The sequence below is a fragment of the Phacochoerus africanus genome, chromosome 6, assembly GCF_016906955.1.
Source record: "Phacochoerus africanus isolate WHEZ1 chromosome 6, ROS_Pafr_v1, whole genome shotgun sequence".
In the NCBI taxonomy this organism is placed as follows: Eukaryota; Metazoa; Chordata; class Mammalia; order Artiodactyla; family Suidae; genus Phacochoerus; species Phacochoerus africanus.
This window is the reverse complement of record NC_062549.1, coordinates 125329839-125344064: the sequence shown is the minus strand read 5'-3', so window position 1 is coordinate 125344064 and position 14226 is coordinate 125329839. Positions and strand designations below refer to the sequence as shown.

Below are 14226 nucleotides of genomic sequence, written 5' to 3'. Positions count from 1 at the left end.
CCCCCCCGGGTCGGCCGTGTTGCAGCGGGGCTTCGCGCTCTGCGGCGGGAGGCCGGGTCGCCACCGCCGCCTGGACCGGGGCGGAGCCCCGCGGCGCGGGGGCGGCGGCGCCAGGGCTGTGACCCCGGCCCCGGTGGGGCGCGGCCGCCGGGGGGCCCCCGCGGGGAGGCGCGCGCGGAGCCGGCGCCGGCGGAGCGGCTGGCGGGCCTGACGCGCCGCCGCCGCCGCGCTCGTCCCGCTCCGGAGCCGCAGTGCGCGCCGCGGCCCCCGCGCCGCGGAAGCGCAGCCGCCGCCGCCGCCCGCCGCCGCCGCCCGATGGCCCCGCTGCGGGATCGCCTGCCCCGCCTGCTGGTCGCCATCCGGTCCCTGCTCTTCTGGTCCCTGGTCTACGGCTACTGCGGGCTCTGCGCCTCCTTCTACCTGCTCAAACTTTTGTGGAGCATCGGCACGGGACCCACGCAGACCTTCCGGCGGGCCGCCCGGGACCACCCTCCCGCGGGCTTGAACGACCCCTCGCTGGGGACCCACTGCTACGTGCGCATCAAGGTGAAGGCGGGCGCGGGCCAGGCCCTATGGCGAGGCTTTGCGAGGCGGAGGGCGCCCGGGGGCTCCTTGCTGGACGCCCGGCCCAGCGTCCCCTAGTGTCCTCGGGGCTCCCAGGGCGCGCGGCGGGGACGGGGAAGGGACCGGGGGGCGGGGGTGCCGGAGGGACGAGGCGGGGTGGCGGGGTAGGGAGAGGGATTGCGTGTCTCTATGGTCCCCGATGGTGTGTGTGTGTGTGAGAGAGAGAGAGTTATGTGGAGTTTCTCTTACAATCAGGGTCCTGTTATGTTACTGAGCCCTCTTCCACCGCTACAACCCAGAATAATTCTGCTCCCTCTCCTACTGTTTGGGAAAGCTCCTGTCTCCTGTCACCTTTTTGCCCTTTAGAGCTCAGATAAGCTATAGGGAATTGTTCCTGGTGGCGCCCTACTGACTCGGGGGCTGCCCTTGCCCACATTTTAGAGACTGTTAACCATGAGTAGAGTAAGTCATTGGAAATCAGGAGTTTGTTCTGATCTGCAGATGACCCAAGCAGCATGAAACAATAAGTAAATAGGGTACATTAGTGGCGAAGGAGGCTGCTTTTTGACGCTAGAGACAAAAGGAATGGCATAAAAAGTAAATGTCAACTCTGCATGCAGACTCGTTAATTGTCCATGCTTGTCCTAAGCATTCTTACAGCCCACGGGTATTCTATTTCCTGAGGCTCCAGGTGGTGAAGGGAGATGGCTTCTTATGATGCACCGACAGTCTGACTCACAGGCTTTTCAAAAACAGCCTACATGAAGGAATATTTTTGTCACCAGGTTTGGGATTCCTAGTAGGAGCTAGCTTGCCCAGCAGATGGCATTTAGAAGGCCAAAGGGCTTGCCTGTCTTACCCTTCTTCAGCCTGGAGTTGACATGAGAATTAGTAAATGAGCTAATATTTGTAAAGACACATAAGCAAAGCAAAACGAAAACACTTAGAACAGCCCCTGGCACACAGTAAGTGAGGTAGAAAGTATTTGTTCACGAAATCCAGCCAAGCATCCACAGCATTTCATCTTCCCTGACTCACCACCAATAAAGAAGTTATTGGACTTCCAGAAAGGCATTCTGCAGTTGGGGGGAAAGTCAGAGTTAGCTTCATCCAACCTGAGAAGGAAAAGCAGTGTAAGAATCATCTGGAATCCCTCACAATGCCCTCCTTCTGCCTCTGGCCACGTAGAGAGTTTCCCTAGAGACGTCGAACCAAGGAGCAGAAAGAGCACTGTCCTGGGAGGTAGGACAAAACGGAGGTTCTAGCCACAGCCCAGCTCCCAGTCACGTTTATGACCTGTGTTAACATCTCTGGACCTCAGTTTCTAACTCTGCAAAAATGACCTTTATGATTTTTTTTTTTTTCACACCTGAAAACCCAATTGCTTGGTTTATCTGGTGTTGGTTCTTGGTTTCTTTCCTCGCTTCCTTCTGAGGTTTTGTTTTTCCACCTGCTTTTCCCTCCACTTTCCTCGCTTGGGTTTGCTTTGGATTTGCTGTTCTCCGGTCTCCGTCCCATGGATGTTTGGTTCGGTTTGGTTTGTTTTGGTTTGATTTCTCCTTGTCTTCCTTGGGCAGCCTTGTCTCGCGCATGTGCAGTGAAGGCTTGAGCGCTCCGCGCATGCGGCTGTTAGGGACACGCGGACGTGGCGTGAGGAGCAGGCAGCCAGGGAGATTGTACATGCAACTCGCTACTTAAAATAATAATGTGGGAAGGAGAGAACTAAAAATAAGGAAAGGAGGTGTGAATTATATAAGCGATGGCACAGCTCTTGACGAGCAAGCTTGAGCAAAGTACATGACGAGGGGGGTAAATGCGGCAGGACTACAGATGCCGATCCGCATTATATACAGATCCTGCAGAATCTGAATGAGATGAGATGGGACGCATGGCTCAGAAAATTGGGACATTGTCTCAGAAGCTCAGAATACATAAATGGACCTGAGAAGAAGAAGGAGAAAGGAAGATACTCTAAGGGAATGTCAACAGAAGCAAATCTGTCGATTTCCCCTGGTGATGAATCATGAGTATCTTTTCTTTTGAAAATTAATAATGCTTATTTTATTTTTTGATGTTAAAAATAATGCCAGCGAGTTTTACTAAATGTACTACGTTGATAGTCAACACAAAACATCAATTTCATGCCCTCTATTTCCTTCTGCAGGATTCAGGGTTAAGATTTCACTATGTTGCTGCTGGAGAAAGAGGCAAACCACTTATGCTGCTCCTCCACGGATTTCCAGAATTCTGGTAAACTTACCAACTAACCTTTTCTAAAGACTGGGCTTATCATAGTGTCATTTTCTTGTAATGGCTTTTATTTTTTAATTTTTAAAAAATTTTTTATTACTCAAATGAATTTATCACATCTGTAGTTGTATAATGACTTTTAATAGACCCTACTCTATGATCAGGTGCTGGCTTAAGTTGTTCCTAAATGTTCCTCAGTCACAGGACGGCTGTTCCTCTTGTTTTAAAGAAATATGCATATTATCATCCTAAATTTATTATTTTTTTGAGAATTAAAAGAAGTGTCTTTTAGTGTTTCCAACTTCTGAAATAGTCAATTACAAAAGAGTGCTTACTGTGGACAAAATGCAACATTGGATGGAAAAGGAGCTTTGAAAGAAATCAAAGAATTTAGAGTGCTGTTACCTGGCAGCTTTTGGTGAGGCTGAGGGTGAGGGAAAGGCCGAGGGAAAAGAGGACACGTGGAAACTGAAAAAGAACTCCTTCCTGTGCACGTAGTAACAGGCTCAGATGATGGAAGGACAGATTATGGACCCAAATGTTTCATGTTGAAAAGAAAACCTGTAGTCAAAATACACAGATATTGGTTACCTATGAGCAAATGTTCTGTTCTTCCTTGAACCCCACAGACCAAAATTAGTGCAGATAAAAATAACATATGATTAAACTTTTAAAAAAATGGCTATCATTTTGGAGCTTCCTGTGACACAGCAGGTTAGGAATCTGGCATTGACCCTGCAGTGGCTCAGGTCACTTCTGTGGGTTCAGTTCGTAGCCTGGGAACTTCTGTATGCCATGGGCACAGCCAAAAAACAAAGCGAAAAAAAAAAAGATTTATTTTTAAAAGATGGTCTGGTGGTAAAAAGAAGATCAGATTTTTGGTAGCTCAGGGCTATGATCTTGAGATGGCTAAAGGGACCAAAAAAAAAAAAAAAAAAGGCGTATTCTCTGAACTGATTCCAATGTAAAATAGGTGGTATGTTTTTAAAGTTCTGGGATAATGACTTGTCCCCAGATTTCTCCCTTATTATCGCTCTTAACACCCGGAATTCCATCATTGTCTGTTCCTCTCTTCCTCTAGATTTTTAAAGGATTTTGTGTCAGCCAAAGTCCTGATTTAAAAAGCATCCAGCTCAGGAGTTCCCGTCGTGGCTCCGTGGTTAACGAATCCGACTAGGAACCATGAGGTTGCGGGTTCAATCCCTGGCCTTGCTCAGTGGGTTAAGGATCTGGCGTTGCCGTGAGCTGTGGTGTAGATCGCAGACGAGGCTTGGATCCTGCTTTGCTGTGGCTCTGGTGTAGGCCAGCGGCTACAGCTCCAATTCAACCCCTCCTCGCCTGGGAACCTCCATATGCCGGGGGAGTGCCCCAAGAAATGGCAAAAAGACAAAAAAATAAAAAGCATCTAGCTCAGAAAGAGATATTAGCTGAGTACACTTTAGTTAATACTTTACAAGTGAGAGGGAATTTATTAATAAATGCACTGAGCGTACCAGTGCGCTAGGAAGTATCAGGCATTGAAGAAAAGAATGGGGGATGGCAAAAACCCATCTAGCTCCTCCTTTTTCCGAAGGAAAAGGTCTGTGACATGATTGGCTCACAAATAAAGTGTCAGTCTGAAGCATTAGTCGCATCTGCATAAAGTAACGTGGGCAGTTGATTCTGGCTCAGCACGAACTAACTGCCTCAGCCAGTTGATGGACTCTGAGCAGTCATCCCCAGGAACCCAGCAGACTCGTGAGGATACAGAGAGTCAAAATACGCTCAAGGCCTTTCTCATGGCCCCTAAGTACCCCATCGATGTGCATTTTCTTCCTTCATTCCCACAGGGGAGCTCCATGTGCCAGCTCTCAGTGCATTTATTAGAAAAAGCCTTTCACTGGCACAGTATTGCTAAAGTGTATGAAGGTAACACCTCTTTCAGAGCTAGACCCTTTTGAAATCAGGACTTTGGGTGACACAGAATCTCTAGAACTCAAAATGAAGTGAGAAATATGTAGTGATGGTCATGCCCACAGCATGCAGAAGATCCCCAGCCAGGGGGTCAAACCCGCACCATAGCTGTGACCAGAACCACAGCAGTGATGCCTCCTCCTTAACCCACTGAGCCACAAGGGAACTCCCGATATTTAACTTTTGGAAGAGTTCCCTTCGTGGTACAGCAGAAATGAATCCGACTAGGAACCATGAGGTTGCGGGTTTGATCCCTAGCCTTGCTCCATGGGTTAAGGATCCGACATTGCAGTGAGCTGTGGTGTAGGTCGCAGACACGGCTCGGATCTGGCGTTGCTGTGGCTCTGGCGTAGGCCAGCAGCAACAGCTCTGATTAGACCCCGGGCCTGGGAACCACCATATGCCGCAGGTGCAGCCCTAAAAGGACAAAAGAAAAAAAAATAAAAATACCTTTTAACTTTTTACAAGGAAAAGACTTAAAGGCTATTCTCTCTCAATGCATCAAACCAAACCCAATACATGTCTATGCTCTTTTTCCTCCTGGTGCTTCATTTCTTTCCATGTGGAACAATCTATACAAAGATAAAGATGAACTGGTCACCACTTCAACCACTTAATCATTGTTTTAAGGAGTCCCCGAAAATAGCAGTAATACCCATTTAATGTAGGACAGTAGATGCTCTCTGTCGTATTTTGAGAAATGATGCTTTTGCTCATTTTCACAGCAACGTCCCATTATTTAGTCTTCACAAGATCCCTTTTGCAAAACAGAAGCACCTGTGTTTCTTGTCCATGTCCTAGAATCTTCAGTGGATGAGACAGCTTCGGAGGGGCCCAGGCCGGCCCTGGTCGCTGGACATCAGACCCATTCTGTCCAGCAAAGTCAAGTCTTGGCTGTGTCCAAAAGGGATCTGATCATTGAGAGGAAGGGTTTAGTTTTGAGAAAACTGCTAGAGATATTTTTTTTTCTGAGGAGCATACATGAGGAAATACATACAGATCAGGGACCGAGGCCCCTTCTCTTCACCAAATGGACTGTTTGTTACTCCAGCAAGAGGCTTGCTGTAATTTTATTTATTTATTTATTTATTTATTTTTGTCTTTGTTGTTGTTGTTGCTATTTCCTGGGCCGCTCCCGCGGCATATGGAGGTTCCCAGGCTAGGGGTTGCATCGGAGCTGTAGCCACCGGCCTACGCCAGAGCCACAGCAACGTGGGATCCGAGCCGCGTCTGCAACCTACACCACAGCTCACGGCAACGCCGGATCGTTAACCCACTGAGCAAGGGCAGGGATCGAACCCGCAACCTCATGGTTCCTAGTCGGATTCGTTAACCACTGCGCCACGACGGGAACTCCGAGGCTTGCTGTAATTTTAAACAGCAGCAAACCTGATCACGCAGTTGCTCACATAGAACCAATTGTCTTCCCTGAGCCTTGCTAGCCTTTAATCTGGAAGCTGCCCGGTTGGTCAGGGAGAGTGCTAGAGCGACTACACGGAGCTCGCTGGTACTCAAAGATTTCTCTCTGAGTGTGTCAGACCCTAAACCAAGACCTCTCTGTCGACATGCACCCTTGTCATGCCTTCCAAATTACCACTGGCACTTGTTATACAACCTAGGCAAGTCCATTCAGGTGCTCCGCTCAGGAAAAAGTCAATTCAAATCAGCATTTAGAATAAAGCTCTTTTGGTTAAGCCATTTCAAGGCTGTCTTGGGCTTTCCCTTCTCTGTTTCCAAAAGCTCCTTCCCTTGCACTGCTCCCCTCTTTAAAGGCCAAAGAGAACCTTACGTCTGGCATTTCAAACCAATTGCAATCTACAATTGCAGTTTTCAATTTTAAATACTATTCCTGGAGTTCCCGTCGTGGCTCGGTGGTTAACGAATCTGACTGGGAACTATGGGGTTGCGGGTTCGGTCCCTGCCCTTGCTCAGTGGGTCAAGGATCTGGCATTGCCGTGAGCTGTGGTGTAGGTCACAGACACGGCTCAGGTCTGGTGTGACTGTGGTTGTGGTGTAGGCCGGTGGCTGCAGCTCCGATTGGACCCCTAGCCTGGGGACTACCCTATGCCACGGGAGCGGTCCTAGAAAAGGCAAAAAGATAAATACTGTTCCTCTACTAATGAAATTTTGACTGATACTCATGAAATTGTAAGCTTGTTTGTATAGACCAAGTAGGTAAGATTATTTGATACAGTGAAAACGAAATCATTACAAATTGACAATGTGTATAAAAGTGCTTTTTAAGCAGAAAAGCACTATACAAATGCAAGGCGTTATTTGCATTTATCATCATTAACTAAGAAAGCTGTGGAGAATTGGGGTGACATTTAATATATACTATTAGATATTACACAGAAACAATAAAATCCGATGTTTCCTTTCTTAAAAATAAAGGAACCATCAAACAAGATAGACATCTACGAGAGCTTTAGTTCAATTAGCCCAAAATAAGGCTGTTTGTCAGAGACAGTTTTTCTTCCTTTCTCTCTCCACCTCAGTTTGCATTGCTTTTAAAAATATATTGAGCTGATGCAGGCAATACAGCAGCTGTAGGGGATGCAGTCATTACTCAAGCGCTGAGGCAAGTGATGGCTTTTCATACATACAGCTGAGCACAGAGGCGGAGGGCTGCCGCTCTTTCTCTGTTGGGAAGAGAAGGAGGATATTCTATATCTGAAAGAGGCTAGCCTGGTAAATCAGGAGCTGTGTTAAGAATGATCAACTGAGAAAGAGGTTGCTTTTGGCTGAAGTGTCCTCTGCTGTTACCTAAAGCTATGGGGGCGGGGGGCAAGCAGGGGGGCAACATGGATGACAAGAGCTAATTTTGTTTATTTGTGATTTTTGTCAGGGATCACTGACTTTATAAGGCTTCGTTTCTGAATCAAGGTGGTGGTTTTTGTTGCATTCGTGGGAATGACATTCCCATCACCCAACCCCACTGGGGAGGTTTCTTTTTCAGTGCAAAGTGTAAATAGAACACGCTTTATTTATGAACTCTAGGAAGAGTACATTAAAAATTACTTTGTCATTTATTAAGTTGTCACAACCCTTCAACATTCTTAGAAATGTTTAAGACATTATTGAGCCCCACTCATTGATCACAGCAATAGTTGAATTTATTTGTAAGGCCATTTAAATTACTAGCAAGATATAACAAGATAATGAAATATGCAGATAGTATGTCTGCATAATCTCTCATACATTAAAGGTAAAATGTTACAGGATTATACACTTTATTCTGAGTCATATCTCTACCCTGAAGTCTCTAATTACATGAAGACACACATCCTGAAGACATGAAAACAATACACGTTTAAATAGAAACGGAATATAAATTCTCCAATAGGAATCTGGGCGCTTCAGTTGTCATTGCCTCAAGGTTTGAACTGGGGCAGAATTTTCTTGAACAACGGGTACCACTAGCGCTATCATGATTCAGGGCTCTCATTTGGTCACTGTTTCACTTAGCAGATCTTTATTGAGCACCTGTTATTCCACCAGACCGTCTGGCAGAATAGCGAGCACCTGTGGCACAGAGGGTTCGGGATCCGGTGTCATCTCTGAGGCGGCTCGGGTTTGATCCCCAGCCCAGTGCAGTGGGCTGAGGGTCTGATGAAGGACCTGGTAGGGTGTGCACACAGTGAGAGAGAGTAGAGGACCCCCCCGCAACCCTGCGAAGAAGCGAGCCGGGGGGATCTCCTAGCGTGAAGAGGTCAATGACGCAAGGACAGGGACTGTGGGGAGGGGGTGCTGGAGAGGGATGACCTTGCCGACAGAGGAAAATATATAAGCAAAGCCATCCAGAGATGCGAGAAGTAAAACTCGTGTTTATTCACTGCAAGCAGCTCAGTGCCACCGAGGCAGCAGAGCAGGGGTCCTCAGGCAAGACCACCTGCCTTTGAATCCTGATCCTGCCATTTGCTACCTCTCTGACCTTCAGCACATCCACGAGCCAGTCTGTGCCTCTGTTTCTTCATCTCTAAAATGGGGATAATGATAGAGCCTCCTTCCTAGTCCCGTTTTGAAGATCAGCATCACCATGTGTAAAGCACTTAGAATTGTGCCCGGCGTGTAATAAGACTGATAGAGATGCTCGCTGGCTTTATTATATAGCAAGCGCCAGGGAGTGTGAAGTAGTCGGGCAGGACCATTAGGCAGGTCAAATCATGGAGGTTTTGTCTGCCAGAATTACATGCTCGGGTGTCACGTTGTAAGGAATAGAGAGTCAAGGAGAGACCTTAAGTGGGAGCTCCCGTGGGGGCTCAACAGGAACGTCCATGTGCCACAAGTGCAGCCTTAAAAAGAAAACAATAGGTTTTATTTTCTGAGGAAGAACGGAGCAATTATTTCCTGGACTCAAGTTGGGGGGCCGTACAAATATTGGGAGGCAATATTTTTATTTATTTTATTTTGTCTTTTTTTTTTTTTTTTAGGGCCGCACCTGCGGCATATGGAGGTTCCCAGGCTAGGGATCCAATCGGAGCTGTTGCTGCTGGCCTACACCACAGGCACAGCAACACCAGATCCAAGCTACAGGCACGGCAACGCCGGATCCTTCACCCACTGAGTGAGGCCAGGGATCAAACCCATATCCTCATGGTTCCTAGTCAGATTCGTTTCCACTGTGCCATGATGGGAACTCCAGGAGGCAATGTTTTTAAAAAAACATTTCTGACAAAGAGAAAAGAAAGACAAAAGAGAAAAGAGACATTAAGCGGGGAAATGACACGAGAGGGTTTATGTTTTTGCTTCATCACTCTGGTTTTGTAGAAGATGGAGCCAAGGGAGATGAAATCAGGGCTGTTAGAGCAGTCAACAGGCTGCTGCCTAAATGGAGGTGGTGATAGCAGGGATAGGCGGGAAAAGTGTTTCAATAAATATTTAAGAGGTTAAGTCTACCTCACTTCATTGATGGAGCACGAGGGATTTAAAAGAGGGAAGAGCTGGGCTTCAGTTGGAAAGACATAAAACCATCAATTCAAAATTTTAAGTATGGCTAGGAGAAAATAAAAAAATCAGAGGGCTGGACAGATGAGTATCTTTGAGGAGTCAAACTGCTTCATTTGTTTATTACAACCCCGAGGCAAGATTATCAAGATTGCTATGGCCTTGCTCAGAAGGACGTGTTTTGTTAACGTTTCCACCTCCACCTTAATTGGTAATGTTTTGCAGATTTTTATAAACCACACATATCCTCGTACAGATCAAAGATTCTGTATCCATTCACAATTCCAGGTGTGTGTGTCTGATACCCTCCCTGGTAACCTGTCTGCAGATGTGAGCAAGGTGGTGGATTTGCTTCATTGTCCTCCTTGCTCTGAGTCGCCCCGCACTGCAGCCCCCTTGCACTCTTGGTGTATTGATCCCAGGTCCCGCTGTCACTCACCATTGCATCCTAAAAATCTTTCTGACTGCGATCTCCCCTTTGGCCTGGGTCAGGTAATGATACACTGTGCTTCCATGAACAGATGTGCATGCAGAAGCTTTTTTTCTTTTTTAATGCATATTTTGAGTTTTATAACATGGTGAGTCACTTGGAAAAATCCATGTCTTTTTTTTTTTTTTTTCCATTTGATAATGGAAGAAAATAGCATGGATCTCTGTTTTTCAATTAATTCTGCAGTTGTATTATCAAGCCCTGGGGGAATACCTGGCCCAGTAGAGCCTTCCAGAACCTGGCCGTCCCTATGGCCATTCTAGTTGGTCAGCACCCGGGACATTTTGGTTGATTAATGCTTCCCCCGCCCCCATGGGTTTTTTTCTTTTTTTAAGCTGAAGCACAGTTTGCAGATTTTAGCATTTCAGGTGTACGGCAGAGTGACTCAGTTATACTTTTTTTTTCAGATTCTTTTCCATTACAGGTTATGACAAGATGTTATCCAACAGATCCTTGTTGTTTATTTTATACAGAGGCGGGTGTATCTGTTAATGCCAAGCTCCTAATTTATACCTCCCCGGTTGTTAAATATTTTTTTTAAATGTATTGATGGTCTTTACTTTTAAATCCAAGCAATGTATAAAAGCTACAAATCACCTAAAATCACACACATTTGGTGCATATCATTCCAGATACATTTCTATGCATACATGCAAGTTTTTATTGCAAGTTTTATGGAAATATAATTCAGAGGCCATACAATCCACCCTTTCAAAGCATACAGTCATTTTTGATATTTTCACAGAATATTGCAGTCATCACCACCGTCTAATTTTAGAGCATTTTCATCACCCCCAAATCAGTACTTATTAGCAGTCACTTAAATATTTTTAATATCACACTTGCTTGTACTCATGATTCAGGATCTTGTCCCCAGAAGAATTTTGTTTTAGCAAGCAGAGGTGTATCTTAAGTAGTTTTATTGCATTCTCTCAGTGATGGTCATTTTTTAAATCATCAGACGTTTTCATCCATGAATAAACTGTTGTTATTACTTAAAAAAAAATTGAGTCCTATTTGACAGTGGAATAAGGTGAGTAAAATCTCCCTTTTAGGAAACTATGTTTCCATCTCGCAAAATTTTTTGAGACAAGCAAATGATTCTGTAGAGAAAGGCATTTGTAGGTGCAGATTCATTATTTAAGAAAAGCTTAGAAAATTGACTTAAGTACATTTCTCAAAGTTTTCGTATCTGATACTTGGTAGTTTCCTTAAATCCTGACCCTTTGTTAACACTCCCACTGGAGCTGGTTAAAAAAAAAAAAAAAAAAAAAAAAGGTAAAAGAATAGTTTTAATAAAGAATGTCAGTACTTTTTCTCATACAGGTCTTTTTCTTTCCTGCCTGCACCCAGCTGTATAACCTTTCTCCAAAAATAAGTTTCTTACCATTTTCCATTTAGAAAAAATCTCTAATGTTATTCTTTGTATTGGATACTGTGGTATTTTTAACGCTTCTTATTTCCTGCAGGTATTCTTGGCGTTACCAGCTGAGGGAATTTAAAAGCAACTATAGAGTTGTAGCACTGGATTTAAGAGGCTACGGAGAAACAGATGCTCCCCTTCATCGCGAGAATTACAAATTGGACTGTCTAATTACAGATATAAAGGATATTTTAGACTTTTTAGGTAAGTTCAAAAAAAAAACAGTACTATTTCTAAGGGACTAACACGCAGCAAATTGTGACTTGCCAACCTTGTTTCTGGGGAGGGTGCCTTTCCATCACCCTGAGCTGTTAATCTGGATCCTGTCACCTTGGCATATATAGCTCCAAATATTTATAGAGAGAATTTAAATAATACATCCAAAGTAACTATTCAGTCTGCCGGTCAAAAGTGACTCTTGAAATTTGTTTTAAAAAATTGACTTAATGTATACTATTTATTATTTACAGAACTATTAGAAATTTGATTCTTGTTCTCGGAAAATTTAAGTTTTAAGTTTTCAGAACTCACACCGAAATAATCATGGAAGGACTTCTCCTGTGGTGCATCGGATGAGAATCCAGCGTCACTGCAGAGGCTTGGGTCACTGCTGTGGTGTGTTGGATCCCTGGCCCAGGAACTTCTGTGTGCCGCGGGCACAGTAGGGGAAAAAAAAATAATAATAATAAGTACATACATGTTGTCAGATGCAGAAACACTTGCATTATCTTTCCTGTATTGATCCACTAGTGCCACAATAATACTGTGTAACAAACCACCCCAAATGCAGTGGCGACCAGCCACAGGCCTTTATTCCTGTGCTCCTAGACCGGCAGCTCAACTGTAGACTGGATCCCTTGGGTCGTTGCCGCAGGTTACAGGTCCAGCTGGGACTGGCTTCTCACTGTGAGTGGGGCTGGCTCCCAGCTAAAGGGGAGTAGCTACCTGGGGGAAGCTCCTGGGGAAATCATACTGCCAGGGCTCACAGTAAAGGAGCAGCAAAGGATAAGCCCTCTAAGACAGTGGGGAGAAGGAAGGTGAAATTATATTTTAGCAATAATCTGATCCACTACATCTCTTTTGACTAAAACCCAGCTGCTGCCATTGGTATGTTAATAGTGCCAGCAGGAGTTCCCGGTGTGGCTCAGCGGTAAGGAACCCTATGAGCATCCATGAGGATGTGGGTTCAATCCCTGGCCTCGCTTCGTGGGTTAAGGATCCTGTGTTGCTGTGAGCTGTGGTGTAGGTCACAGACACGGCTCAGATCCGGTGTTGCTGTGGCTGTGGCTGTGGCATAGGTCGGCAGCTGTAGCTCCCATTCGACCCCTAGCCTGGAAACTTCCATATGCCGTGGGTGCAGCCCTAAAAAGCAAAAGTAATAATAATAATAAATTTAAAATTTAAATGAAATTAAATTTAAAAAATAGATCCAGCATCATGAGGAACCCATGAAATCAAATTAAAGACCCATTTCTTCAATAATCTAATGAGAGCATACATCCGGCCAATATTCTTAGAGGAGAAAAAAAATGGATGAGGCTTGGAGGTGCCCATGCAGTATTTTAATTTAGTGTGATTATAATAAAATAGACTCAGAGATAACTGATTTCCAACAGCCATGTTTCATTCATATTTCTTGGTCATTCAGTCAGACTGGGCCTAAATTTGTTACCATGCAATTTTGTAGTCAAATCGATAATGTAATCTTGCTTATGACCCAATTATATACAGTCTTTACCATGGTTTTCCAAATTCAGGTTTATGTGACCAGAGCAGAGCTGCCTACTTCAGATTTTTGTTTTAATGTAAATTTCTGAGAGAGATTCTGAATCTCTAGGTCTAGAATGGACCCCGGGCATCTCAAATTTTCTAAAAAACTGTCCTAGGTGATTCATACATATAGGTTTTGTGTAAACCAACTCTAATGAAAAAAATAAAAATCATTTAAAAATTAAGAAAAAAGACATGCAGGTTTTGGAAATACCACACTGAGTATCTGAGCAAAGTGCATAAATCAGGTAGGAGAGTAGAAGGATGAGTTTGCAAAGCATCCTGATTTTATGTGAGGTAATGATGCACCCACCTGTTTCTTTGCGATGATGCCAGCATTCATTTCTCAATTACAGGGTACAGCAAATGTGTTCTTATTGGCCATGACTGGGGGGGCATGATTGCTTGGCTGATAGCCATCTGTTACCCCGAAATGGTAATGAAGCTTATTGTTCTTAACTTCCCTCATCCAAATGTATTTACAGGTGAGTTTCAATTTCCACTGAAACAGCTTTGGTAACATGAGAACGTACTATTGTCATGGACCCTTTTGGATCAAAACCAGCAAAATTTGATTAACATAATATTTTTAAAATTAAATGACTAAAATATGCTATTAGCACAGGATAATGTCACATACCTTGGCTTTAAATATTCCTGAAGAGTCAAAGGAAGTGTAGCTTTATATTTGCTTGCATAATTTTATTTCTTTTTAGAAAATATTTTAGGGAGTTCCCATCCTGGCTCAGTGGTTAATAAAACTGACTAGTATCTGTGAGGACGAGGGTTCAATCCCTGGCCTTGCTCAGTGGGTTAAGGATCTGGCATT

General features: G+C 44.6%; 1 protein-coding gene across 2 annotated transcripts in view; it reads left to right on the top strand.

Annotated features, from left to right (window-relative positions):
- The first annotated feature begins 213 nt into the window (after nt 1–213).
- The window catches only part of EPHX4 (epoxide hydrolase 4), a 30216-nt gene continuing 16203 nt past the window's right edge, over nt 214–14226 (top strand). The window contains exons 1-4 of one of the 2 annotated variants that reach the window (XM_047783089.1): nt 214–546; nt 2729–2814; nt 11674–11831; nt 13754–13882. In XM_047783089.1, coding sequence (XP_047639045.1) covers nt 316–546; nt 2729–2814; nt 11674–11831; nt 13754–13882 — 604 coding nt within the window. In that variant the 5' untranslated portion in view covers nt 214–315. Of the gene's footprint in view, nt 547–2728; nt 2815–11673; nt 11832–13753; nt 13883–14226 lie in introns of those variants that run through there. The other variant, XM_047783091.1, reaches the window with a different exon arrangement.